The sequence below is a fragment of the Talpa europaea genome (assembly GCF_964194135.1).
Source record: "Talpa europaea genome assembly, chromosome: 9".
Lineage (NCBI taxonomy): Eukaryota > Metazoa > Chordata > Mammalia > Eulipotyphla > Talpidae > Talpa > Talpa europaea.
In genome coordinates, this window is record NC_140076.1 from 106,424,206 (window position 1) to 106,451,317 (window position 27,112).

The window sequence follows — 27,112 nt, forward strand, 5'->3', positions numbered from 1 at the left end:
AATGTTCTCTCAAACTACAGTGTGAGACCTGGTTCATATTCCAGATAGCTGAAAGGGGGATCTTGCCTCTACTGGTTTGTAGGTTCTCCCAAGTAGGAGATTTTGACTTAGGGGAGCTTTGTTTCTCTGCCTTCTCCACCACAGCTCCTGACTATGACAGAAGCCAGTGGCTGAATGAAAAATTCAAGCTGGGCCTGGACTTCCCCAATGTAGGTGCAGGGCTGGGGGTGATGTGGACAAAGAGAGGGTGTCTCCAGCATCTCCTGTCCCTGCTCAGAGGCTTTGGGACCAGTGCCTTCTGCTCAGCCCTCAGCTGCCTGGCCCTCTGCACTGCCTTCCGTGATGCTCTTGGTCCAGCTCTTTCACTACTGGACACATGAATATTTGGTACCTGGTGTGGGCCTGGGGCTGTGAGAGCCAGTTTTCCTGTCTGCTTTTGTTCATGAGGGGGTGCAGGGGAGCTGGAGGCCCAAGCAACTTGTCCCTATTTCCTGTGCAGCTGCCCTACTTAATTGACGGGGCTCACAAGCTCACCCAGAGCAACGCTATCCTACGCTACATTGCCCGCAAGCACAACCTGTGTGAGTGGGGCTGGTGGGGTGCGGGGCCCAGTGGCCGTGTCTGTAGGGTCTGGGTGGGAGCTGAGGTGAGTCTCTGCTGTGTGACTGTAGCTGGGGAGACAGAAGAGGAGAAGATTCGCGTGGATATTCTGGAGAATCAAGCCATGGACACTGCTAACCAGCTGGCCAGGGTGTGCTACAGCCCTGACTTTGTGAGTCCCCCACCTGCTGGGCTGCATGGGTTATGAGGACACTGGACTCTTGCATTCCATATACTCTGGTCTGTTTGTACTTGAACTTCTTGGAGCTAGTAATCCTCCAAGTGTTCCCTGCGCCTGCACCGGAGTGAGCCCTGTCCCTCCAGAATGCGTCAGATGAACACCTTTGACTGTCTCCCCATCCGTCACAGGAGAGAATCCAGGGACTTGGGCATCATTTCACGGGCTGTAGTTGACTTTGTACGCCCAGGCCCTCTCCCCGAAACTCCCAGGCGGTAGCACACTGTGCAGGAGGCAGCACAGGTGAGCTCAGGACCTTTCACCTCTGGCTCCTCCTTTCAGCCTCTCATATTCTCCTCATCTCCCCAAATCTGTTTAGGGCCCATCAAGTTCTGTGATTAGTGGGTCTTATGACTGCTTTCCCAGGCATTTTAGTTCCTCATTCTTTGATTCTGCCGGATGTAGTCTATAACTCTGCCAGGTTCTCACAGCTGCCCTGGGTGTGGCTCATGGTGGGGGACACAGTGGGGACAGATGTGGGGACAGATGCTGCTGCTCTGCCTCCCCCTTGCTCACAGATGGGGGGCCCTGCAGGAGTCTCAGGAGCACAGTTGGATGAAAGTTGGCTGGGCTCTACCAGGCACAGTCGGGGTCCATGGCTGCTCTCCCAGGGCAACTGGGGGTCAGGACCCCCCTGGGGAGGTGCCTCTCTGTCCAGCGATGTGTCTGAGGGGTAACAGCTGTTTTGTGCCTCAGGAGAAACTGAAGCCTGAGTACCTGAAAGGACTCCCTGAGACGGTGAAGCAGTACTCCCAGTTTTTGGGGAAGAGGCCTTGGTTTGTGGGAGACAAGGTAGGGAGGGGCTGTGGGGGGAGGGGGTTGTCATTTTCCAGGGGTCAGATTTGCTGCATCCCTCCCTCTCCCTCTGCAGATCACCTATGTGGATTTCCTGACTTATGATGTCCTTGACCTGCACCGCATCTTCGAGCCTGCGTGTCTGGATGCGTTCCCAAACCTGAAGGACTTTATGACCCGGTTTGAGGTGATTCCCCTGATACCCCTTTTTGTTTTCCTAATTTCACTGCTATTCTTCTAGAAGGAGCTAAAGTGAAGAAAAACTAGCATTTTTTTTTGAGGACTTGCACCCCTGAATTGTAGTTGGGCTGAAATTTGATTACATATGTAGGTGCCCTGGGAAGGGTTTATCTTGATTGTTCTATTAGTGGGAACTTTCTTTCTCCTTGTGTCCCTTACTTCATCCTTGTTACCCTGCTGTTTATGTAAAGAGAAGTTTTCCACTTATTTTAACTCATGTTCACTGATTTGATCTTCTCCTTGGTATGAGGCCCAAACAGGGACAGGAGGGATGCAAAGGTGACCCTGTCTTGGAGCCACCCTCCCTGCCCCACATGGTTGCAGAATTACAGGGATGAGGCTGTGTGGGTGTGTGGGACAGACTGGACACAGAGGAGCATGGCCTGTACTCACTCACAGCTCCTCATCAGTCACCCTTGGTTAACTGCATGCAAAGAAATTATATACTCAGAATATTTTTTTTAAACTGATTTTTTTTAAAGATTTATTTATATAAAAACTGGGGTACAGGCCAAAGATGTGGGGGTGTGTGTGAGAGGATTCACCAGAGACAGAGTGGGGAACAGAACAGGCAGACTGACTGAAATACACTGCTGAGGGGAGCAGCGGGCGAGACAGGAGAGGTCTGCTGCACCATGTGGGTTGCTCCGTGGCCAGCGGGGATCGAACCGCTACTGCAGAGGCTGTGAACAGCCTCACAGCGTTGTGCTCAACTTCCTGTGCCACCAGGGAGTCCCTATACTCAGAACATTATCCCTCATTTGTATAATGTGATTTCCTGGCTTCACTGGAAGAGATTTGCTTTCTTAGTTAGATCTTGTCAGCTCTTGTTTTTGCCCTGGCAGGTCAACCTTGGGGATAAAGGAAGAATTGGGACCAAGAAGTGGCAGAGGGAGGTGGCAGAGCTGGTGTCTCTACCCCGTAGCTGATGTCTCTGCCTGTAGCTGGTGTCTCTACCTGTAGCTGCTGTCTCTGCCTGTAGCTGGTGTCTCTGCCTGTAGCTGGTGTCTCTCCCCATAGCTGGTGTCTCTGCCTGTAGCTGGTGTCTGGAACAATGTGTTGGGCGGTCCCAGGATCTGAATCCTTTTGAACACGGGCTTGTGCTCACACACACAATCTCTCTCCTCCCTCTCTCTCTGAAACTCGGTGGCCAGTCACACCTGAGTCCCTGCCTTCTTGACCCAGCTTGGCCTCAGCCACAAGACAAGCCTTTGGTGCTTCTCCTTTAACTGGAAAATTAGTGCCTGGGCTGCTGGCTTCCTGCTCCACATCCTCTCAGCCTCCCTCCTGGTTTTGCTGAGTCATGGGGTGAGATCTGGTCTCTTGCAAAATGCAGGGGCATAATCTGAACCCCGGGTTCTGCTGGGGGCCCAGTTGTGGGCAACTCTGAGGAGCCAGGCTCCTGCCTGTGAGAAGGGAGAGTATTTGTGAGGCGGGGAGACCAGGCCCTGTGAGGAGGGGCTGGGGAGAGCTGCAGAGGACCCCAGGATTGGGGAGAGCCCAGATCATTCCAGTCCTGCCCACTCACTAGCTGTGAGAGCCGAGGAGGCTGCTGTACTTGTGTGTGCCTCAGTTTCCCTTCTGGTAAGTGTGATAGACAAGTGTGATCATGTGTGTTCCCTGTTGGAATCTAATCTCTAGTGGAATTAAGGCACTTTTCATAGAGTAGAATCTTTTAAGTCATAATTTTGAATGATGGCATTAGTTACAGAAATTAGAGGCGTTAAATACAGACATAAGTAGCTCGGAAAGATTGTCTGATACCTCCTGACTTGGCACAGAGGAAGGTCTGTCAGAGTCCTGAACTCCTGTGACTCTCTAGGCCTTGATGTGCCAAACAGCAATAGACCTGAGGTCTGGCCCTCTTTTCTCACCCTCAGGGCCTGCCGAAGGTCTCTGCCTATATGAAGTCCAGCCGCTTCCTCCCGCATCCTGTGTACACGAAGATCGCTGTGTGGGGCAACAAATAGGCCCTGGAAGACCAGAGACGGGACAAAGAGCCCATTCTGTGGAGCTGCTGCTGGCTTTGAATGCGTCTTCACCCCTGAGCCAGATGGATATCTGCCCTCAAGTGTCCCCAGCAAGGCCACATTAGGCCTTTCCTTCCCCATCCCACTAATCCTGCAGACCATTTAAAGCTCTACACACACCACGTTTCATTGGTGGCTTTCCATACTGAAGGCAGCCAGACCATCCTTCCTTCAGTGGTCTCTTTGCCTGGTGGCGTCCACCTGAGCTCCCAGCTCTGCCCTGAAGACCAGTATTGGCCTGTGTGCAGGCCCTGCTTTCCCTGCGTGGAGTCCGCCCATCCCTGACTGAGCCCCAGTAATTGCTTAATCACACCTGCTTTGTCTTGTCTTATTCCCTCTGGACCTCCCGGCCTCTGAAGCTTCCAAGGGGCTGACTGGGGAGCCTGGCAGTGCCTGGGGCAGGGGCTGTGGCTTGTAGCAGGCAGCTGAGACTGTTCCTGTCTGCCCCTCGGGCAGGGCTCTCTGTGGAAGGGAGGCCCCTTCCTGAGCCTTCCCTGCCCTCACTTATATGCAGCTGCCTTGGACTGGCTGCTGGGAACAAGGGTGGGAGCTGAACGCCAGGTGAGGCTACACCACAGGGCAGGCAGGTGGGCCTGGGAGAACCACGGAGAAGGCCTTCTTGCTTCTAGCCTTTGCAGTTGCACCAGAGACTTGGAGGACTTGTGGAGACACCTAGAGGAAACACATGTAGAGACACTTGGAAGAGGGACACAGGGGTGAGGGGCACGTGGGGAGGCTGACGGTGGCAGCTGTGTTCTTGATTTGGCTTTGATTTTGCTCCTTTATGCCAGACTTACCTGGCTCCTTGTGCTCCGTTTCTGTGGTTCCCACCAGAAGGTGCTTTAGACTAGGCCCCACTTTGGGCCAGCCCTGTTGTCTTGACATTTACCCACAACAGCATGGGTAACTTGGGATGTTTTATTTGGAATATTCTTAACTCCTCTCTCTTTTTACACTAATCTGATTAAAGTTCTTTTACATTATGGTTGTCTTTTTTGCATGGATGGCTAGCCCTTTTAGAGCATGCAAGTTTTGGGGTTGCTGGTTACCCCTCACTCTGCACGTTTGCCCCCTTCACACCATGCACGAGCTTCTCACCTCAGGTCTCCACCTTTGTCCACTGCGACCTTAATTCCCACTGCAGACTGAGATGCTGAGGAAGATTCTAGTAGCTCAGGATTCCCTTACTGTGTTTCTATAATTGTTATTAATACGGATCTGGTAGCAAGCCAGATACACCTGGGAGAAATTAATGAAAAAGGACACTATTCCTTATTTTTAACTTGGCAGGCTGAGCTCCCTGTGCCTGAGGGAATCTGCAGCCCCTGGGTGAGACTGAGCACTGTCTAGAGGAAAAGGAGGGAAGAAAGTTTTGTTTTTTGTGACTCAAGCCTGTCTCCACAGCTCAATGAAACTCCGTCTGGCACAGCAGAGTTCTGAGTGGGTCTGGGGAAGCCATGAGCCAACAGAGAAACAGGCAAGCCCAGCCAGTTGGCATTTAGTACCTGGATAAGCAATTCTCTGCTCAGTTTTCTGAGCTGCCAGGCTGAAGAGGATCATGTTTCTTCCAATCCCAGGGTTGTTTTCCTCATCTCAGGACGGAAGTGGGGTGGAGGCTGGGGGCGGGGCCAAGGCTGGTGGTGTATAACCAGCCAGAGCCCTGGAGAGAGGATAAAGTCCTAGTCCTGCTCTGTGTAGGTCCTCTCAGAGCAAGAAAACCAGCAGCATGGCCATGATCTTGGGTTACTGGGACATCAGAGGGGTGAGCAAGGGGTCTACCTTGGGTGAACCAGGTCTCAGGGTGGGTGGGATGGTGCAGCAAGGCAGAGAAAGGCTAGTAAGGGGGACCAGTTATACCACAAGTATCCTTTAAGGACCTGCTGGAGCTGGACCCATCTCATGCTTCTGTAGGAGTGAGTGTGTGTGTGTGTGTGTTTGTGTGCATAAGGGGGGCAGCTGGCTTGTGTATCTGGGGGATTACCTGCAGCAGAGGATTCAATCAGAATCCTCTCCTCCCCCCAACCAAATCTCTGATGTCTGTCCCTGCATCCTCCCAGCTGGCGCACACGGCCCGCCTGCTCCTGGAATACACAGACTCAAAGTATGAGGAGAAGAAGTACAGCATGGGCGACGGTAATCATGTGCTCTGGTCCTCACTGCTTCCCACATCATGCTGTTTTGTACAAAGCACCCCATTCCCTGGCCACCTGTTCCCTCCCCTTCTCTAAGCCCCGTTGAGGGTGCAGCTTGGATTCCAAAGCAGAATCTGAGAGGGGATGTCTGGGGCCCCAAACAGTAGCTGGAAGTTCCCCCTTAGGACTTGTTTTACCCCTGAGTGAAACTTCATCCTGTGATTACAAACTTTGTAAATGTTCTTTTCCCCTAAAGTACAATGTGCGACCTGCTTTCCCCTAAAGTACAATGTGCGACCTCAGATTCCAGTGGGTCTTGCCTGAACTGGTTTGTTGGTTTTCCTGAGAGCAGAATTTTGACTTAGGGGAGGTTTGTTTTCCTTGGTCTTTTCCACCACAGCTCCCGACTATGACAGAAGCCAGTGGCTGAATGAAAAATTCAAGCTGGGCCTGGACTTTCCCAATGTAGGTGTGGGGCTTGGGTGATGTGGGCAAAGAGAGGGTGTCTGTCTCCTCCACCTCCTGTACCTGCACAGGGGCTTTGGGACCAGTGCCTTCTGCTCAGCCCTCAGCTGCCTGGCTCTCTGCACTGCCTTCCATGACGCTCTTGGTCCAGCTCTTTCACTACTGGACACATGAATATTTGGTACCTGGTGTAGGCCTGTGAGAGCCAGATCTTCTCTCATCCCTTAAAGAAGTTGGGGGTGCAGGGGAGCTGGAGGCCCACGCGACCTGCCTCTGATCCCTTTGCAGCTGCCCTACTTAATTGATGGGGCTCACAGGATCACCCAGAGCAATGCCATTGTTCGCTACATCGCCCGCAAGCACAACCTGTGTGAGTGGGGCTGGGTGTGTGTGTGGGTGGGCAGTGGCTGGGTCCATAGGTGGGTCTGGGTGGGAGCTGAGGGTGAGCTGTGCTGTGTGGCTGTAGGTGGGGAGACAGAGGAGCAGAAGATTCGCATAGACATTCTGGAGAACCAGGTCATGGACACCCGCATGCAATTGATCAGGCTGAGCTACAACTCTGACTTTGTGAGTCCCCTCCCGTGGCTGGACAGGGTTTATAAGGAGACTGGACTTTGTGTTTGCATCTGAATTCATTAGCGTTACTGACTCTTACAAGGAACCCTATCCACCATCAGTGTGACCCTCAGAACCCCAAATAGTGTCATCTGAAAACTGACAAGTTTCCTTTTTTCAAGAAGCCCCAAATTCCCGGTGTTAAATTCTCTTCCTAGTTTTACCTCGATCACCCAACACTATCTCCTTGAAACCCCTGGCATTGGCGCTTTGCCACATAGGCAGCCAGACTGTCTCAGGGCCTCTTTCCTCTGCGACTCCTTATCACCCTCTCAGAGTCTCCCCATTTCATCACATACTCCACAATTGTCCCCCCATCTTGCTGTCATCCACCAGTAGAATTTGCTACTTTCACTGTCAAGTATTTTCGTTCTTTGATTATCCATGTAGTTCAGATTTATGTTGTTCTCACAGCTCCCCTGGGTGTGGCCCATGGAGGGGGGGCACTGTGGGGACAGATGTGGGGACAGATGCTGCTGCTCTGCCTCCCCCTTGCTCACAGATAGGGGGCCCAGCAGGAGTCTCAGGAGCACAGTTAGGTGAAAGATGCCTGGGCCCTACCTGGCACAGTTGGGGTCCATGGCTGCTCACTGGACGCAACTGGGGGTCAGGAAGCCCCTGGGAGGTGCCTCTCTGCCCAGGGGTCTGTGTCTGAGGGGTGACAGCTGTTTCGTACCTCAGGAGAAACTGAAGCCTGATTACCTGAAAGGAATCCCTGACATGGTGAAGCAGTACTCCCAGTTTCTGGGGAAGAGGACGTGGTTTACAGGGGACAAGGTAAAGGGAGGGGCTGTGGGTGACGGGGGGTCATTCTCCCCATATTCGTACATTCTCATCCTTTACTTTGTGCAGATCACCTATGTGGATTTCTTGGTTTATGACTTCCTTGATGGACTGCGTATATTCGAGCCCAAGTGCCTGGATGCGTTCCCAGCCCTGAAGGAATTCATGGCTCGATTTGAGGTGATTTCCCAGATTCTCCTGCGCTCGCACCTCTTCGTCCTGGTCTTTTCCTAGTCCTGGGTCCTAAGAAGAAACACTAGTGTTTTGTGAGGACTTGCTGCATGCCAGGATCTCTGCTCAGTATCTTACATGTTGTCATATTTAATCTTTACTTCATTCCTACAAGGTAGGAGAAATATCTCCTCTATATTGTAGATAAGCAGTTGGAGGGAATAAGAATTCCTCAGCTCACAGAGCAGGATGGGCTGGGCTGGGTACCCTCAGTCTCTGACTTCCCTGGGCAGCCACAGTGGCTCTCCCTGTACTGGGCCAAAGAGATAAGCCGCAGGGCCTTTTCCAGGCTGGGTGCTCAGCTCCCTACAGTGGGTGAGGCAGCTGGCGGAGGACCGTGTGTGTGGCTGGCAGCAGGAAAGCTGAGGCCTGGTGGGGTTGACAGTAAGTAGAGACACAGACGCTGTTCACTGTCCCTCTCCTGAGAGCTTTGCAGTGACCAACACCATATCTGGGGAAGCACTGAGTGTCCCTAGAGGGTACTTGGTGCTGGGAAATCCCAGGTAGAAGTATAAGTGCCCCAGGGGATGGATTTATTGGTCATTTCTTATTGATATGATTTCCTTTCCTTTCTTTTCCTCCAATTACTCGGATTCTATCTGAAGATGGGGTATATGCACTGATCTGATCTTCTCCTGGGGAGAAGGCCCTGGGACAGGCACAGTGGGAGATGCACAGGTGACCCCACCTGGAGCCCACCCTCCTGTGCTAGTGCAGTTGGAGAATTTCAGGGATTGTGGGTGTGTGGGACCAACTGGGTGCTGGAGGAGCAGGGCCTCAACTCACTTCACATGTCCTGTGGATTTTAACTTTTAGTGTTGTGCAGAGAAAAAAAGTCTACCTTGTTACAAATTCAGATTCTTGTTGCTAACGGTTTGGGCGACAGCCTTATTTCTTTCTCCTTCCATCAAAATACCTGCTTTCCCAGCAAGACTTATCAGATCTGGTGCTGGCCCAGGCAGATCCTCTGGGGATTTTCTAAGTTTGGGGACCATTGAGGCAGGGAGGGAGGCAGGAGAGCTGTGGCCTCTGCCTGCAGCTGGTGTCTGGCACTTTGGGTAGGAAGGGCTCAGGTTTTGAATCCTTTAGAACATGGTCTCTCTCTCTCTCTCTCTCTCTCTCTCTCTCTCTCTCTCTCTCTCTCTCTCTCTCTCACCTCCTGACCCCACTTTCCCTCTCTTGGACAATGTTTTCCAAACTCACTTGAGTTTCTGCCAAGTTGGCTGAGCAGGACTGGGCAGGAGGTCAGGTAGACTCAGAAAACAAGTCTTAGACATTCTCTTCTCAGAGGAACAATTAGCGCCTGGTTGCTGGCTTCCTCTCCACTTCCTCCCTATCAGCTTCCCTCCCAGTTTTGCTGAGTCACTGGGTGAGATCTGGTCTCTTTTTCAAGCTTCAGGGGCACAATCTGAACCCCTTGCTTTGCCCTGGGTTGCACTGAGTAGACTCTGAAAAGCCAGGAGCCTCTCTTTGAGAAAGGAAACATTTATGAGGTACGGAGCCCAGACACCTGTGAAGAGGGGTAGGGGAGAGCAGCAGAAAGGACCCAGAATTGGGGAGAGCCAGATGCATGCCAGCCCTGCCCACTCACTAGCTGTGTGAGCTGAGGAAGCTGCTGCACCTGTTTGTGCCTCAGTTTCCCTGTTTACAAATGGTGATAGTAAAACCTATCAGTAGATTAGTTGGTGGATTCAGTAGATTAGTAGATTAGCTGGTAGATTAATAGATTAGTTGGTGGATTCTAAACTGATGTCATGATCTCTGGTGGATTTAAAGCACTTAGCACAGTGCAGATTTTCCTTATAGGCTGAGTCTTACAGCGATATCACATAGTTACTGCTAATGAAGCATTAGTTCATAGATCTGGGGACCTCAAAAAGACTGTGTCGAACCCCAACCCTGGACCCCACAAGGAAGGATTGTACCTGGGCCTAAAACCCAGTGCTTCTTTAGTCATCTATTCTGTGTAATGGAGCTGCAGACCCTAACCTGGCCCTCTCTCCACCCTCAGGCCCTGCCAAAGATGGTCGCCTACATGAAGTCCAGCCGTTACCTGCCTCGCCCTATGTTTTCCAAGATGGCCGTGTGGGGCAACAAATAGGCCCTGTAGGGCCAGGGCTGTGAGTGAGGAACCAGTCTGTTCTTGCGACAGAGCTGGGACTTCGCTGCACCCACAGTTCACTTGCCTTGTTCTTTTCTCATTTTATCTCCATCAGTAATTACTTGGCACCTTTACTTCCCCAGGCTCAGTTATCAATCCCTAGAAGGTCTACAGCACCCCCTTCTTCTTCAGCAAAGTCCACTTCATCATTATCCTTCCTACACCAAAGGCCACCAGATATTCTCCTTTCAGTGGTTGCTTCTGTTCTGGGGAACCACCTGGAGCCCTGCAGAGCTCAGTCCTGAGCTCAGTCCCTGAAGACCGGTGTTGGCCTCTGTACTGACCCTGCTCTCCCAGCGTGGAGCCCACCAGCCCTGCCTGATCCCCAGTAAAGCCTTAATCACACCTGCTCTGTCTTGTCTTATTCCTTCCAGGCCTCCTGGGCTCTGCAGCTTCCAAGGGGCTGATTGGGAAGCCTGGCAGTGCCTGGGGGCAGGGGCTGTGGCTGGTAGCAGGCAGCTGAGACTCTGTTCCTATCTGCCTCTGGGGCAGGGCTCTCTATGGGAGGGAGGCCCCTTCCTGGGCCTGTGTGTCCTCTTTATTAACTCTCCTCTGAGGGCCCGGGGCTCTGCACAGCTGTGTGTGTTAGTATGGGGGACCACAAGGGGAGTCCCCCACCCCAGGGGAGAGAACCAGGATTGTCCCCTCTGCAGTGAGCGACCTCATCACAGCTGTGGGTGCCTCCATCCCTGCTCTTCCCTCAGGGGTTTCCAGGCGCCTTTCCAGGTCACTGCACAGCTGTCAGGCAGGCCCTAGCTTCTTGGTTGCCCTCATTTTCCTGGGTGCCCTGAGAGAAATGTCCTTAGTTTTGCACATGAGAAAATATCTGTGCAGGTGTTCACTGATCTAATAGTCTGGTGGGTCTAGAATTCTCGGATGAAGATCTCAGACACCTGATGGGATCACACAGCTTCTAGAATCCAGCGTTGCTGGTGACAAGGTGATGGCGTCTGACTTGATCACTTTGCAGATGGACTTTTCCCCTAAACTTCAGATGGTTTCAGGTTCTTTCTGCCATTCTGATGATCTGAATCCAAGGACTCTGTGGGAATCTAGGGCCGGATGTTTTCCCTCTTCACTCCATTCATGAGCATGTCAGTCTCCACAAGGTTCTTCAGGCGCCATCCCTCGTTCTGCGTCCTCTGCAAGTGACTTTAAAGTTCTTTTTGTTTTAATTTTTTTGTTTTGTATATTATACATTCTTTTTTTTTTTAAAGATTTATTTATTTATTCATACAAGCACTGTGTACAGTCAGAAGCGCGGGAGGGTGAGAGAATTCACCAGAGCCAGAGCGGGCAGCAGAGCAGGCAGATGGAGCGAAGTACACTGCTGAGGGGAGCAGCGGGCGGCAGGAGAGATCTGCCCGCCATGTGGGACCCTCTTCTGGTGGCCGGGGAGTGGCCGGGGAACAGCTGGGAATTGAACCAGCGCTGCAGAGGCTGCTGGCAGCTTCACAACCCAGCGCTCAACCGCTGCGCCACCAGGGAGGCCCTGCAAGTGACTTTAAATCTCACTGCAGAGTGGGCTGCTGAAGAGGAAATTTCTAGTAGATCAGGATCTCTCAAACCATGCTCCCCAGAAAGTTGCTGATGATTTGGGGTGATTTCAAAGTTCAGCTGGGAGTTGTTATTGCAAATCATCAAATGTACCTTATCCCAAATGTATATATATCTCAATGATAAAAGGGCCAAGCATTTTATAACCAAATATATCCAATATGTTCTTTTTAGATATCAGAGAAGTTCTGAACACAATAGGATATTGTTTATACTAATACAAGCCAAATTAAGTGGATCAATAATTGTTCTTTAATTTTTGGAGTAACACAACTGTCATTCACTGCTGGTGAGGCAACCAATTTGGAATACCAGCAGCATCTACTAGAATTAAACATACATTTCCCCTCTGCCCTTGGGTTTCCACTGTATACTCAATAATGTTCAAGACATTAATTTGAAATAGTAATAGGTGACCACAACCAAATGTCTATCAATAGACAATGGGTGGCTTATTAATATAGTATATGTGCTGCCGAAGTGAGCATGGTGGCTTATTAATATAATTCCATTGGGTCTCCCCTGGTGGCGCAGTGGTTGAGCGCTGGGTTGCGAGGCTGCCCACAGCCTCTGCAGCACCAGTTCGATCCCCGGCCACCCATGAGATTCCCAAACACACACAAAAAATTCCATTGGTCATATGATGGAATACTATGCAGCAAGGAATATTGAATGTGCCATTGCTACATGCAGCAAATGGGTGATTCTCACAGATACCATATTAACCAAAATCATGCAGAGACCAACAGTCCTTGCTGTATCATTCCATCTAAATGAAAGTCAACATGCAAGTGAACCCACTGCTTTGGAGGTCAGATAAGCGATGACCCTGTGTATGTTGGGTTATTTGCTGATTTACCTTGAAAAGTGCTGCAAATGTTCTCTCTTGATCTGGGTGGGGATTATGCCGTTAAGAGTAGACACACGAGGAAATACATTTAGCTACAAAAGATAAAAATAGGCTCAAAGTAAAAGGATGGAAAACAATCCTACAAGCAAATGGACCAAAAAAGAAAGCAGGAACAGCTATACTTATATCAGATAAAACAGATTTCAAACTCAAAAAGATAAAAAGAGACCCCAATGGCCACTACATTATGATCAAGGGGACAATACTTCAAGAAGAAATAACACTCATTAACATATACTCACCAAACGAAGGAGCACCAAAATATATCAGACAACTGTTGTCCTCTCTGAAAACAGACATCAGAGAAAACACATACATAGTGGGAGACTTCAACACACCACTATCAACAATGGATAGATCAACAAGACAAAAAATAAGTAAAGAAACCAAAGCTCTAAATAAGGACCTAGAGCAATTGGGCTTAACAGACATCTATAGAACACTAAACCCCAAAAAAACGGAGTACACATTTTTCTCAAGCGCACACGGATCATTCTCCAGGATCGATCACATACAGGGGCACAAGACAAACATCAACAGATACACCAAGATTGAAATCATATCAACCATCTTTTCTGACCATGAAGGCATCAAACTAGAAATAAACCATAAAAAGAAGGCAAGGAACTTTCCTACCTCATGGAGATTAAAAACCACACTACTGGAAGACCACTGGACTAATGAGGAGATCAAAGAAGAAATTAAAAAATTCTTTGATTTGAACGACAAGGAGGACACCAATATCCTAAATGTATGGGATGCAGCAAAAGCAGTAATAAGAGGAAAATATATAGCAATAGAAGCTCACATCAAGAAACAAGAAAGAACTCAAAGAAACAACCTAATCTCGAAGCTCAAAGATCTAGAAAAAGAACAACAAAAAAACCCCAAAACCAGTAGAAGAAAAGAAATAATAAAAACCAAAGCAGAAATAAATGAAATTGAAACTAAAAAAACAATCCAAAAGATCAATGAAACCAAGAGCTGGTTCTTTGAAAAAATCAATAAAATAGACAAACCCCTAGCCAGGCTCACAAAGGAAAAAAGGGAGAAAGCACAAATAAACAGGATCATCAATGAAAGAGGAGAAATCACAACGGACACAGCAGAAATCAAAAGAATAATCAGTAACTACTATGAACAGTTATATGGAAACAAGTTTAACAATCTAGAGGAGATGGACAAATTCCTACAACTCTACAATCACCCAAAGCTAGATAAAGAAGAAATAGAACACCTAAACAGACCAATTACAAGCAGCGAAATTGAAATGGTAATCAAAAACCTCCCCAAAAACAAAAGCCCAGGACCTGATGGATTTACAAATGAATTCTACCAAACATTCAGAGACGAATTAGTGCCTATCCTTCACAAACTCTTCCAAAAAATTGAGAAGGAAGGGACAATACCAAACACGTTCTATGAAGCCAACATTACACTAATACCAAAACCGAACAAGGACAACACAAAAAAGGAAAACTACAGGCCAATCTCCCTAATGAACACTGATGCAAAAATCCTCAATAAAATTTTAGCTATCAGAATCCAACAATGTATCCATAAGATAATTCACCACGACCAAGTAGGATTCATTCCAGGGACACAAGGATGGTTTAACATCCGAAAATCAATCAACGTTATCCAACACATCAACAAAAAGAAATATAAAAACCATATGATAATATCAATAGATGCTGAGAAAGCTTTCGACAAAGTGCAACACCCATTCATGATAAAAGCCCTTGAAATTCTTGGGATACAAGGAACATACCTCAACATCATAAAGGCCATCTATGACAAGCCAACAGCCAGTATCATTCTCAATGGTGAAAAGCTGAAAGCAATTCCATTAAGATCTGGAACAAGACAAGGATGTCCACTCTCACCATTGCTTTTCAATATAATACTGGAAGTCCTAGCCAGGGCAATAAGACAAGAGAAAGACATCCAAGGAATCCAAATAGGAAAAGAAGAAGTCAAACTATCACTATTTGCAGACGATATGATATTATACATAGAGAACCCCAAAAACTCCACAGAAAAGCTAATTCAACTCATCAATCAGTTCAGTAAAGTGGCAGGATACAAAATCAACACGCAAAAGTGAGTAGCCTTCCTATACACAAACAATAAATCTGAAGAAGAAGAAATCAAAAAGACCATCCCTTTTGTTATTGAAACAAAAAAAATCAAATATTTGGGAATAAATCTAACAAAAGAGGTAAAGGACCTATACAAAGAAAACTATAAAACACTGTTAAAAGAAATAGAAGAAGACACAAAGAAATGGAAAGACATCCCCTGCTCATGGATTGGAAGAATAAACATTATTAAAATGGCCATCCTTCCAAGAGGAATATACAGATTCAGTGCTATTCCAATCAAAATTTCAATGTCATTCTTCAAAGAAATAGAACAATTATTGATGAAATTCATATGGAATCACAAAAAACCCCGAATAGCCAAAGCTCTTCTGAAAAAAAAAGAAGGGAATGGAGGCATCACACTCCCAGACTTCAAACTATACTACAAAGCCATAATCATCAAAACTGCATGGTATTGGAACAAGAACAGACATACAGACCAATGGAATCGAATAGAAAATCCAGAAATAAACCCACAGATTTATGGTCAACTAATCTTTGACAAAGGAGCAAAGACTATGCATTGGAGCAAAGAAAGTTTGTTCAATAAGGTGCTGGGAAAACTGGGTCGCTACATGCAAAAGAATGAAGCTTGACCACTACCTCACACCATACACAAAAATCAACTCAAAATGGATTAAAGAACTAGACATAAGACCTGAAACCATAAAATACATAGAAGGAAATATAGGCGAAACACTATGTGATTTGCACATCAAAGACATCTTTACAGACACATCACCCAAAGCAGTGATAGTGAAGGCAAAGATAAACAGCTGGGACTACATCAAATTAAAGAACTTCTGCACAGCAAAAGAGACAATAACAAAAACAAAGAGAAACCCCACCAACTGGGAGAACATTTTTGCACCCAACACTAATGCTAAAGGACTAATCACAAAAATCTGCAAAGAGCTGATGAGACTCAACAACAACAAAGAAAATTATCCAGTCAAAAAATGGGCAGAAGAGCTAAAAAGAAACTTCTCTGAAGAGGAAATGCAAATGGCCAACAGGCATATGAAAAAATGTTCAACATCACTTGTCATCAGGGAAATGCAAATCAAAACTACCATGAGATACCATCTTACACCAGTGAGAATGGCACATATTAAAAAAACTAGCAACAACAAATGCTGGTGAGGGTGTGGAGAAAAAGGAACTCTCCTGCACTGTTGGTGGGAGTGCAAACTGGTCCAACCACTATGGAGAGCTGTGTGGAGATTTCTGGACCTACTAAACATAGAGCTTCCATATGATCCAGCAATTCCACTCCTAGGTATTTACCCAAAGGATACAGAAACATCAATTCCAAAGAACACCTGCACCCCTATGTTTATAGCAGCACTGTTTACAATAGCTAAGCTTTGGAAACAACCCAAATGCCCAAAAATAGATGACTGGATCAAGAAGATGTGGCACATATACACCATGGAATATTACTCAGCATTCAAAAAAGATAAACACATGCAATTTGCAGCAACATGGATGGCGCTGGAAGGGATCATGCTCAGCGAAATAAGCCAGAAAGAAAAAGAAAAATACCGGATGGTCTCACTCATAGCAGGAATCTAGAAAACTTAAATAAGGGACCAGGAAAATGAATAACTATAAGAAAGTGAAAATCAAAATCAACGAAAAACTATGAACCAGAGACACTTTTAGGGGGGCGGGGGCGGGAGGGGAGGGATTGGGGTCAGAATGGGGGGGGGCTGCAATTGTATGGGGAATATAAAAATGAAATTTATTATTTAAAAAAAAATAAAAACACATAACACAAAATTTACTAACTCAAAAAAAAAAAAGAGTAGACACACGAAACCTATAGAGAGCACACCTAAGATCTGAGCCTTTACTGCTTCTGATATATATGTCAGCAAAATTATACTATATGTTGTCTTGTGTATTATGTGATTTGTTCTTCACCATGTGTCTCTTTCTAGAGAACCAAGATACAAAGAGGAGGGATCTTTGTCTGTTCGGCCCACTGGTGCCACAGCTATTTGTATTACAGTACAACAGCAGCTGGAACATACTGGGAGCTATGAATAGTGGTTAAGCAGATTACGTTCTACCTTAGGGAGTCACTGCAGCTCGTCTTTGGCTTTTAATTAGCCCGCCCCTTTTGTCCGTTTGATTGCTGCATACATCACATTTTTAAATCTGTTTTTGTCTTCACATTTGCTCTAAAATCTGACATATTGGCTTACTCATCATGTAATTCCCCTAAATATTAACGAGTGCCCAGCATTCCTTCCTGTAGATAAAGTGTTATTTGCCTGGCCATTCTATACTGTTGGCTTTTGCGTGGCTTTCTAACTTTTCACCTCTATTTACGGTACTACGATCATCTTTAAGCTAATGCTTTCCTCTATGTTTACTACATAGCGCAGGTAAATCCCCAAATAGACTTTAGAGGGTAAAGGGTAAACTATTTTACTTCTTTTTAATAGGATTTTTTTATTCTAATGTAAGAGCAAATTAATTTGTGCTGCCATCTGAGAGGCGTGTAACCTCGCTCTCCTCTCCCTGAGGCTCTTTGTGCTCCTAGTTGCAACTTACGCTAGCTTTATAGGTTCATAATAATAAAATAAGGTCTTTCCACCTTTACCTTTGGCTAACTGTTTATTTGCTGTGCATATGTCCACCTGATGAATCTCTGTCTATGAAACTCCCAGATAAAAGGGAGATTCTGCTGGAAAAGACCAGACTGGCTGAGATGTCTCCTAACAAGTCCAAGGAACTTTGGAGTCAAGATAGACTCTTGTCCCGCTGGTAAGTTGCCATGATTATTGTCACTATAGGATAAGCGCTGCAAAGGGCAAATCACTGACTGCTGCATGTTTGGCCAATTCATGTACACGAATCTCTGGGCCCTTGAATGTAGGTGAACAGTGGAAAGGAGCTGTTCTAGGTGACTCCTCACGGATGTCCTCGTCTGTGGACGTGGCAGTCACTAGGAGCTTATCAATTCACCTTGGGCCACCCAGGGAGGGGGTGAAACACAGAGAGGGCCAGACCTCCCCCTCTACAGCCTGAACCCACAGGGCCAGGCTGCCTGCCCCTTACCACCTCCTCTGCCACCTCTCATTGTCTTGTGTCTGTTCTGCAGCCTGCTGCCTGCAGGGCCAGCACCCAGGGCAATCTGGGTGCTCCCTGTAGACAGTGCCTCTGCCTGCTGGCTGCCATGGGAGTGGGGCTCTGGAGTCTTCCTGTCAGCTGGAGTGGCAGGAAGTATTTTCCAGTGGCAGCTTTTGACCCGTGTCACAGATCAGGTCTCCTTCATTTGCCGACTGACACTTTGGATACATCATCTTTCTCTGGGGTTGTCCTGTGCATGGCAGGGTGTTTAGCTGCATCCCCAGCATCCTGTCCACTGGATTCCAGTAGCACTTCCATTGTGACAAAGTGTCTCCATACATTGCCATGGTCTGTGAAGGAACATCTCTCCTACTGAAGAAACAGATGGAAAGCAGGGGACTAGAATTGCAAAATAATAAAATAAAAATAAATCAGAGAGAAGTTGTCCCCTGGGAGGGATGGTGGTCATAACTGAGGTGTAGCAGCTTCAGCAGCACTAACAGAATCTGTAACGGAGGGTGTGGCCGGAGCAGGACCTGCAGCAGTCCAGAGGCTTCCTGGAGCTTCTCAGATGTTCTGGTCAACGAGCACCCCCCCCCCACCACCACCCCGGGGCAATGGTAGTGGAGCTGATCAACTGTGGGGAACAGAAAGCCAATGAGGCATAGCATTATTGTCACAGAGCTTATTGCCCCATTCTTGAGAGTTACCATGATGCTGTCGCAAAGAAATCTCTTGAACTTAATCCAAATAATTCCAGCGCTCTGCTGAGCAAAGGGTATGTGAGTACCTTCCAAAGAAAAGAAAGATATGTTGCTGCTCTAGAAAATTTTACAGAATAGAAATGAGATATTACTCTTGCTGATTGCATTGTCTGGATTAAAAGGTGTAAAGAAGCTTAGAATGGAGAACAATATGAGGCAGACTAGTCACAAATCAAGCATGATGGGTGGAAAGACCATGCTCAAGTGTGGCTTCCACTTAGGAGCAAGAATGTTCAGAACAATGATGTAAACGTGGAATTCTCAGAAAAAGAGTTGATTGCTTTGATGAAACTTCTTTCTGGAGAGGATGGCAATTTGAAATAGAGACTTTATTCTATAAGAACAGAACACATTTAAGGTACTTGCAAGAAAGATTGAAATTAAAATGAAAAATGCCAGAGGCTGTGAGATGGGGCAAGCTGGAGGGGCGAGAGGGCCTGCCTAAGTGAAGCAGAGCATTGCAGACACAAAGAACCTATGTCATCATCTCATTAGACGAGAAATTGGGATAAACTGGTGGGTGAGATCAGAGGAGGAACAAAATGAGAACTTGCCGGGAAATGAGACTTTACACACGTAATTTTAGCTGATCTGTTCAAACGATTCTGCTGAAGGGAATGTGCCACGAATGGATCATTTATGGAGTTTGATGGTCTAGTTCTGAGCACCAACTGGACTGATGTAGGTAAAAGGAAAGCTGACGATCCTCTTGATCATACTGAAGGAAAAAGTACTAAATAAGTTAATTTGTTATCACGGTATTGAACATATTTACCTAACACCCATTGTGTACTAACACTGCAATCTTGAATTTTGAACACTGAGTATCTTTTTGAAAGTTTATACCTTTTTATATCTTTGTTCTTAGAAATTATTTTTCAAGTGTCTAATCTGCTTAATAAAGAAAAAAGATTCTATCTTACCACTTTTATCCATAAGAATTTCAGATAGTCTGAAATGGAATGCGGTATCATTTGCTACCAGATTGGATTAGCTACACCTAGGTATGGGAGAAATTGTTAATGTGGTATCTTGGGGAATTGCCTTACTGTTGATGCAGTATTCTGTTAAAAATTTATTAGACTTGGCAACTTGGGTGAGCATAGATTTTCAACCTGAGTTTAACACTGTTTACTTTTAAAAACTGGTTTTGAATGGAATTGTAAATACAATATTTGTATGAGGAAGAAAAGTACAACCCCTGTAGTTAAGGTAAGTGTTGTTTAAGTCCATTCTTATTTAAATGAATGTTATGTCCCTGTGTCCTGAGTGTCCGATTTCTCAGGGGTGGGGCCATATCAGCCCCCACTTCACTCTGCCTCTGGCCAAAGGACAAATTCCAATTCTAGCTCTGCTGAGAGTTTCACAGAGAGCAGGAAACCAGCACCATGGTCATGACCTTGGGTTACTAAGATATCTGAGGGGTGAGCTAAGTGTCTATCAGGGTTGGAGGGATGGAGACTGGTGGGAGGGATGCCACTTACTCAGAAGGGACAGACTGAGCCAGAAGTTTCTTTTGAAGGGCTTGCTGGTGTCTACCTTCCTCCTGCCACATGTCCTTTCAGGTGTGGGTGAGCGTGAGCATGGAAGAGAAAGCTTAAAGGTGTCGGTGTAGGAGATTACCTGGAGTAGACACAGTCACATGGTCCGGATCGCCACCTTCCACACTCCCTTGACCTCTGACCTCTCTCCTGGGATTTCTCCCAGCTGGCTCACACCATCCGCTTGCTCTTGGAATACGTAGACTCTCACTACGAGTAGATGTACAACATGGGCGACAGTAATGGCCTTGTTCTGACTGTGTCAACTTACACTGATTTGGTAACAAGCACCCAAGTTCATTGGAACTTATGGCTCCCTGTGATGCCCCCCCACCATATGCAAAAGGGACCTCCCAACCCTAAATCCCTTCAAGGGTGCAGCTTCACTTCTAAGGAACAAGTGAGAGTGGGTTGAACAGGAGTTGGGATGGGCTTTCTCAACTCTGAATAAGTCTTCCTCATGGAGGTTCCTGAGTTTATCAGAGCTCTTTCCCCCAAAACTGGTCTGTGAGACGGGGTTCAGACTCAGATCCTCCCATGCAGGGGGCCCAGACACTGACCTCTTTGCATTTACCTGGGAAACTGCAGCAAAAGTTGGGTCTCAAGAAGGCCTGTTTACCTGTGTTCTCTCCACCACAGCTCCTGACTATGACAGAAGCCAGTGGCTGAGTGAAAAATTCAAGCTGGGCCTGGACTTCCCCAATGTAGGTGCAGGGCTGGGGGTGATGTGGGCAAAGAGAGGGTGACTCCTCCACCTCCTGTTCCTGCTTCGGGGCTTTGGGACCAGTGCCTTCTGCTCAGCCCTCAGCTTCCTGGCTCTCTGCACTGCCTTCCATGATGCTCTTGGTCCAGCTCTTTCACTACCGGACACATGAATATTTGGTACCGGTGTGGGCCAGGGGCTGTGAGAACCAGGTTATCTATCATTTTTGTCTGTTTGTTTTATTTTTGATGTAAGAAAATTGCTCTGGTGATAGATAATGTTTTCAGATAATTAATTAATGATTTTGTAAACCTAATATTCAAGCTTCCATATTTTCTTCTTAGTACTTCTTTTTCTCCATACTTTCATCTTAAAGTTTGCTGAGGCCGAATTCATCTAATTCCTTATTCTAAAAATAGATATGTGAAAATTTTACTTTTGCATTTCAATTTGAAAGCATTTAGTTAATGTTTATTTTAATTTCCCTATTCTCAGATTTAAAATACTCTTTATATCCTGGATTTCCTAGGCTATGCAGAAAATATGTTCATTAATACATTACCATGAGGAGACACTTTTTAATTTGTCTGTTGGTATTTATTTCAATATGTTATTTTGTATTCCTGGTTATTTTATGTAGACCTTCTGTGAATTTACTGGAGAGGTTGCAATGTTAGCAGTAGAAATGGAAGGAAGGTGGAATGCAGTCCAGAAGCCAGCCTGGAGGCAGGAACTCTGGACTGGATACAGGACACAAGAGATCTTGATGTCTTGTAAATCCCGAACCTGGAATCATTGGGACGGAATTTCTGGGAGGTCACCAGGGCTCAAGTCCCTCCCTTCAGACCAAGTTCCAGATTCCCTGCTCCCCACTGCTCTGGCAGCCTGGCACCCCCGCTGCTCCCTCTGGTCAGACCCCTAGGCCTGTGCAACCTGCTTTGAGAGGCTGCTGTGCCAGGCTCCCCCTCTCTGCAGGATTGTCCTCTTCCTTCCCTCCCTCCTTCCTACACTTTACCCCTGCTCCTACCTTCCTTGCTTCTGTTTCCGCCCAAGGTTTATAACACCAAGAATGACAGATCCTTTATGGATCGTGACAAATGCAACTGTTTAGCAGGCCAGCTCTGGGTTTGTGAGTCTGCCATTGCCCCATCTCCCTGTGGGCAAACTCCTTGGGAATCTAGTTTGACCCCAGAGGTTGCATCCTGAGCCTGAGCCCAGAACTGGAGTCCAAGGACTGGCAGGTCTGATGGGGATGAGTGTGTGGATGTGGGGTAGGGTGGAAGTGGACCCAGGGACAAAGCTTGTTGGCCTCCAATGACACACTCTCCCAGTTCTCGGTTTAGAGATGTGCAGGGATTATTTCAAGTCTTTGTATCTTTCTCAAAACTCTTCTACATTATAGTGGTTTGAAACAGTATGGAACACTGGCTGCATACCTTGTCATTCTAATAAAATGCTACTAATTTAAACTTATTTCTATAGTGCACCAGCCTTGCTCTTAACTTGTAAACCCATTTTATTATCCAAGTTCCGCTCATCAATTTTCATATATCACCAAATTGTGTAATATCCTTTAACTTAGGAAAATGAGCACTGGCCAAACTATGTCTGAGTCTCTTAAGTTGAAATAGGTTTCTGCATTCACAGTAGACAGTTGGCAGGTAGGACCCTGTGCTTGTGGAATTTGTACCCGGGGCACAGATGACACATGCCTTCAAAGGCCACCTGAGCTACCATCTCATACCCAAACTAACAGCGGGATCAGGAGCCAGGGTCAGGGCTCAAAATCCACAAATCTGAGGGTCTCCACCCTAAGGGTCTGCAGGGCCTGGCTGTGCCCCTGTCCTGTGGGCGTCTGGGTGCCACCCCACTTTACCACCCAGAGCGGTGACATGGGCATCTGGCCCCTCTGAGTTCGGCCCTCCCCCTCATGCACTTTCCCTGAGACCTCCAGCTTCCAATCACTGTCCCTGTCAGTGGGAGGACCATGTTGCTGGGGGCCAGCCTGGGGTGCAGCTCCATGCCCTGCCTGGGGCTGGGACCAGCTCAGGAAGGCAGTCACCAGCTAGGCTGTAACTTCGTTTGCTCTTCTCTCTCTAAGCTTGACCTAAGGGCGGGGTCCTCTGCAGTTTGTTAAAAGACCACACAGACCACAACTCCTTGCCCTGGTGGGTCAACCCCCTCCCACTGACAGGCTGTGCTGGTAGATAGGAGGCTGGACAGATCATATAGACCTGGAAGAACTTCCTGACCACTGAAACGGTGTGACTGGGAAGGGCCAGATTAAACACTGGATTTGAAGGCCACTATATTTCTATTAATCCTGCAGCTCAAGCCTCCCAGAGACTGCAGGGCCAAGTTGAGCAATACTTGGAGGGGAGGGAAAAGGAGAGAGGTTTGAACTTTTGATGACGCTGCCTTGTCTCCCAGGTGCTAAGACAAACTCTTTTGGACCTAGCAGAGGCCTGAAAGGTGGGGCGTAGCCCCAAAGAGGGTGGAGGGAAATTAGCTCAACGCAGGCACTTAGCCTCCGGCTCCTGATCCCCAAGGATTACTGACTGCAGTTGGTCTAAACCCAGCCAGATCAAGGGTTGCACCGCCTCAGAGGGCCTGCTTCTGGGGAGCAGCGGGGGCCCTAGAGGGCGTTGTGGTGCAGATGGGGCGTGGCGGGGCTGAGGGGGCGGGACGCCACTCCTGCTGCGTCCTCCCTGTGTCCTAGGGTAAGTCACAAGTCCTGCAGAGCACAGCCCCGGCGCCACCGCAGAACCCAGAAACCTGCACCATGGCTATGACTTTCGGATACTGGGACATCCGTGGGGTGAGTGAGGGATCCGCCCGGTGGGTGAGAGGGAGGCGAGAGGGTGCCGGAAAGCCAGACAGAGGGACCTGTGTTACCAGAAGGTTCCTCTCCAGGCCTTGTTGGTGCCCAGCCTCACCTGGTGGGCAGCTTCTCTGGTTGGGTGTGTGCGCGGGCAGAGAGGAGAAAGTTTGAAGCTGCGACTGTAGATTACTTAGAGATTTTGTTGGAACCCCCACCCCCCACGGGCCTGACGTCTGTCCCCCCTGCATCCTCCCAGCTGGCGCACGCCATCCGCATGCTGCTGGAATACACAGACTCAAAGTATGTGGAAAAGAAGTACAGCATGGGCGACGGTAATGGCCCCCTGGTCTTGTCTGACTTCTGCCCTGTGCATGTTGATTTGGTGCCTGGCCACCTGCTGCCTCCCCTTTCCTCTGGGAGGTTGTGGCTTGGCTTCCAAGGCAGACAGGAAAAGGATTTCAGGGTCCCCAGATGATCTTTAGGTGGGTTGCTCATTGGTCTTTGCCTCTACCCTGAAGAAACCTTCTGATGAAGCTCAGGCTTCCCATGCAGCCCCTCCCATGTTACTGATCTGATCTTGTATTACGTGCAAGGCACGGAACTGGCACAGTGGGGCATGTAGGTGACTGCCCTGGAGTCCACCGTGCAGCAGGAGAATTACTGGAACCACCTGACGCTGGTCCCTTTGCAGTTTCCTGGGAACAAAGCTGGGCCTCAGGGAGGGCTGTTTACCTGTGTTCTCTGCACCGCAGCTCCTGACTATGACAGAAGCCAGTGGCTGAATGAAAAATTCAAGCTGGGCCTGGACTTCCCCAATGTAGGTGTAGGACTGGGGGTGATGTGGGCAATGAGAGGGTGTCTCCTCCATCTTCTCTCCAGCTCAGAGACTTTGGGACCAGTGCCTTCTGCTCAGCCCTCAGCTTCCTGGCTCTCTGTGCTGCCTTCCGTGTTGCTTATATTCTAGCTCATTCACACACTGGACACTTGATTATTTGGTCCCTACTGCAGGCCTGGGGCTGTGAGAGCCAGGTTTCCTGACTGCTCTTGCTACTGAGAGGATGCAGGAATGCTGGAGGCCCAAACACGACCTACCCCTATTTCATTTGCAGCTGCCCTACTTAATTGATGGGGCTCAGAAGCTCACCCAGAGCAACGCCATCCTTCGCTACATCGCCCGCAAGCACAACCTGTGTGAGTGAGGCTGGTGGGGTAGAGGTGGGGTTAGGTGGCTGTGTTTATAGGTGGGTCTGGGTGGGATGTCGAGGTTGAGTCTGTATATGGCTGTAGGTGGCGAGACAGAGGAGGAGAAGATTCGCATGGATATTTTGGAGAACCAGGCCATGGACACCCTTATCCAGATGGCCAGGGTCTGCTACAACCCTGAGTTTGTGAGTCCCCTCCCCGTGGGCAGCGGTGGATAATTTCTGATTTGAGCCAGGACTGTTGTGTCCCATCTACACTGGTCCTGTTTGCATCTCAACTCCTTGGAGCTCTGCATCCTTGAAGACGTTTTCTAGTCCATCCGCAGCGTGACCCCCAAACCCCAAGTGTGTCAAATGAAAACTCTACTGGTCAATTCCTGTCATTCATAGGGGAGAATTCAACATTGGGAATCTGGTTGCTAGTAGTGAGTCAGCCCAGCACTGTGTTAGAACCCACTGTCTCCTTGGGTGTGTCCCTGGGGTGCCTCTGCCTTCCACTCCCTTCCCCTCTCCAGTTTAGTCAAGTCTGCTCTTCACTCACTCATGTTTGGAACTTTACACTTCTGTGTCCTTCATGTGTTGTTTCTGCCCGATGTAGCCCCCAACTCTGCCAGGTTCTCACCGCTTTCCCAGATGGGTGAATGGTTGTTGGGGCCTCCCTGGGCACAGTCGGGGTCCACAGCTGCTCACCTGTGGGGTGACAACTATTTTGTGTCTCAGGAGAAAATGAAACCTGATTACCTGAAAGGACTCCCTGATACGGTGAAGCAGTACTCCCAGTTTCTGGGGAAAAGGCCTTGGTTTGCAGGAGACAAGGTAAAGGAGGGGTTCTTTTGGGAGGGGGTTGTGATTCTTCCAGGTTTCAGTTTTGCTGCCATCCCTCCCTCTCCCTCTGCAGATCACCTATGTGGATTTTGTGGCTTATGACATTCTTGACAAACTTCGTATATTTGAGCCCAAGTGTATGGATGCATTCCCGAACCTGAAGGAATTCCTGGCTCGCTTTGAGGTGATATCTTTGATCCTCCTTAATGTTCTTCCCTCTTTTCCTGATGTCTTTCTAGTCCAGGATCTAAAATGAAGAAAACCTGTTTTCATTGAGGACTTTGCTGGGTGTTTTCTATGCCATGACATGGTTTAAGATAAGCACCTCACGTATGTTGCATTATTTTTAATCTTTACAATGTTTCTACACATTAGAATGATTTTCATCTGCTCCTTCAAGATAAGGACACCCAGGTTGGAGGGATAAGAATTCCTCAGCTCGCAGAGCAGGACGGGCTTGGCTGGCCTCCCTCAGCCTCTGGCTTCCCTGGGCAGTGGCAGTGGCTTTCCCTGTCCTGGGCCTAAGAAAAAAGCCTCAGGGCCTTTTCCAGGCTGGGTGCTCAGCTCCCCACAGTGGGGTGAGGCAGCTGGCAGAGAAGCACGTGTATGGCTGGCAGCAGTAGAGCTGAGGCCTGGTGGGGGTTCACAATAAGTAGCAGAGATACAGACACTATTCACTGTTCCTCTCCTGAGAGCTTTGCTGTAATTGTACCCCTGTCCGGGAACACTGAGAGTCCCAGGAATGTCCAACCCCCACCATGGGATGTGAGTACATATGTGGGAGCCCCTGGGGGAAGGATCATCAGATGTCTTCTTGTTGGAGCAATTTCCTTCTCTCCCTGTTTCTTTTCTCTCCCCCTCCAATTACCCAGCTTCTCTTTTGAAATGAGGAGTATATACATTTTACGTCATGTTACTGATCTGATCTTCTACTACGTGTAAGGCATGGATCTGGCACAGTGGTGCCTGTAGGTGACTGCCCTGGACCCCACCGTGCAGCTGGAAAATTACTGGAACCACAATGAGGGGGTTGGGTGTAGAGGAACACACCTGGACTCGCTTCCCAGCTAATCATAGATCGCCCTGAGTCAATTCTTTGCAAGATACCCTATCAACTATAACTGATTTCAGAATTAGAGCCATAAGATTTTTGACCCTACAATCTGATTGCCTTCCACTCCCATCAAGAGATCTGCTTTCTCAACAAGTTCTCACCAGTTCTGGTTGAAGCTGGCTGATCGCCTTTTGGTTATGTAAGAGCTGACTACTGAGAG

The 27,112-nt window shown here is 47.9% G+C and overlaps 1 protein-coding gene across 5 annotated transcripts in view; it reads left to right on the plus strand.

Annotated features, from left to right (window-relative positions):
- LOC311177638 (glutathione S-transferase Mu 1) overlaps positions 1–27,112 on the plus strand; it is a gene marked incomplete at both ends in the record, with an annotated part of 28,369 nt that overhangs the window by 762 nt on the left and 495 nt on the right. The window contains 7 exons of one of the 5 annotated variants that reach the window (XM_084243815.1): positions 145–209; positions 500–581; positions 672–772; positions 1,535–1,630; positions 1,710–1,820; positions 3,754–3,819; positions 10,141–10,624. In XM_084243815.1, coding sequence (XP_084099941.1) covers positions 145–209; positions 500–581; positions 672–772; positions 1,535–1,630; positions 1,710–1,820; positions 3,754–3,819; positions 10,141–10,230 — 611 coding nt within the window. Of the gene's footprint in view, positions 1–144; positions 210–499; positions 582–671; positions 773–1,534; positions 1,631–1,709; positions 1,821–3,753; positions 3,844–10,140; positions 23,809–24,067; positions 24,144–24,563; positions 24,629–24,920; positions 25,003–25,098; positions 25,200–25,733; positions 25,830–25,911; positions 26,023–27,112 lie in introns of those variants that run through there. The other 4 variants (XM_084243819.1, XM_084243817.1, XM_084243816.1 and 1 more) reach the window with 4 other exon arrangements.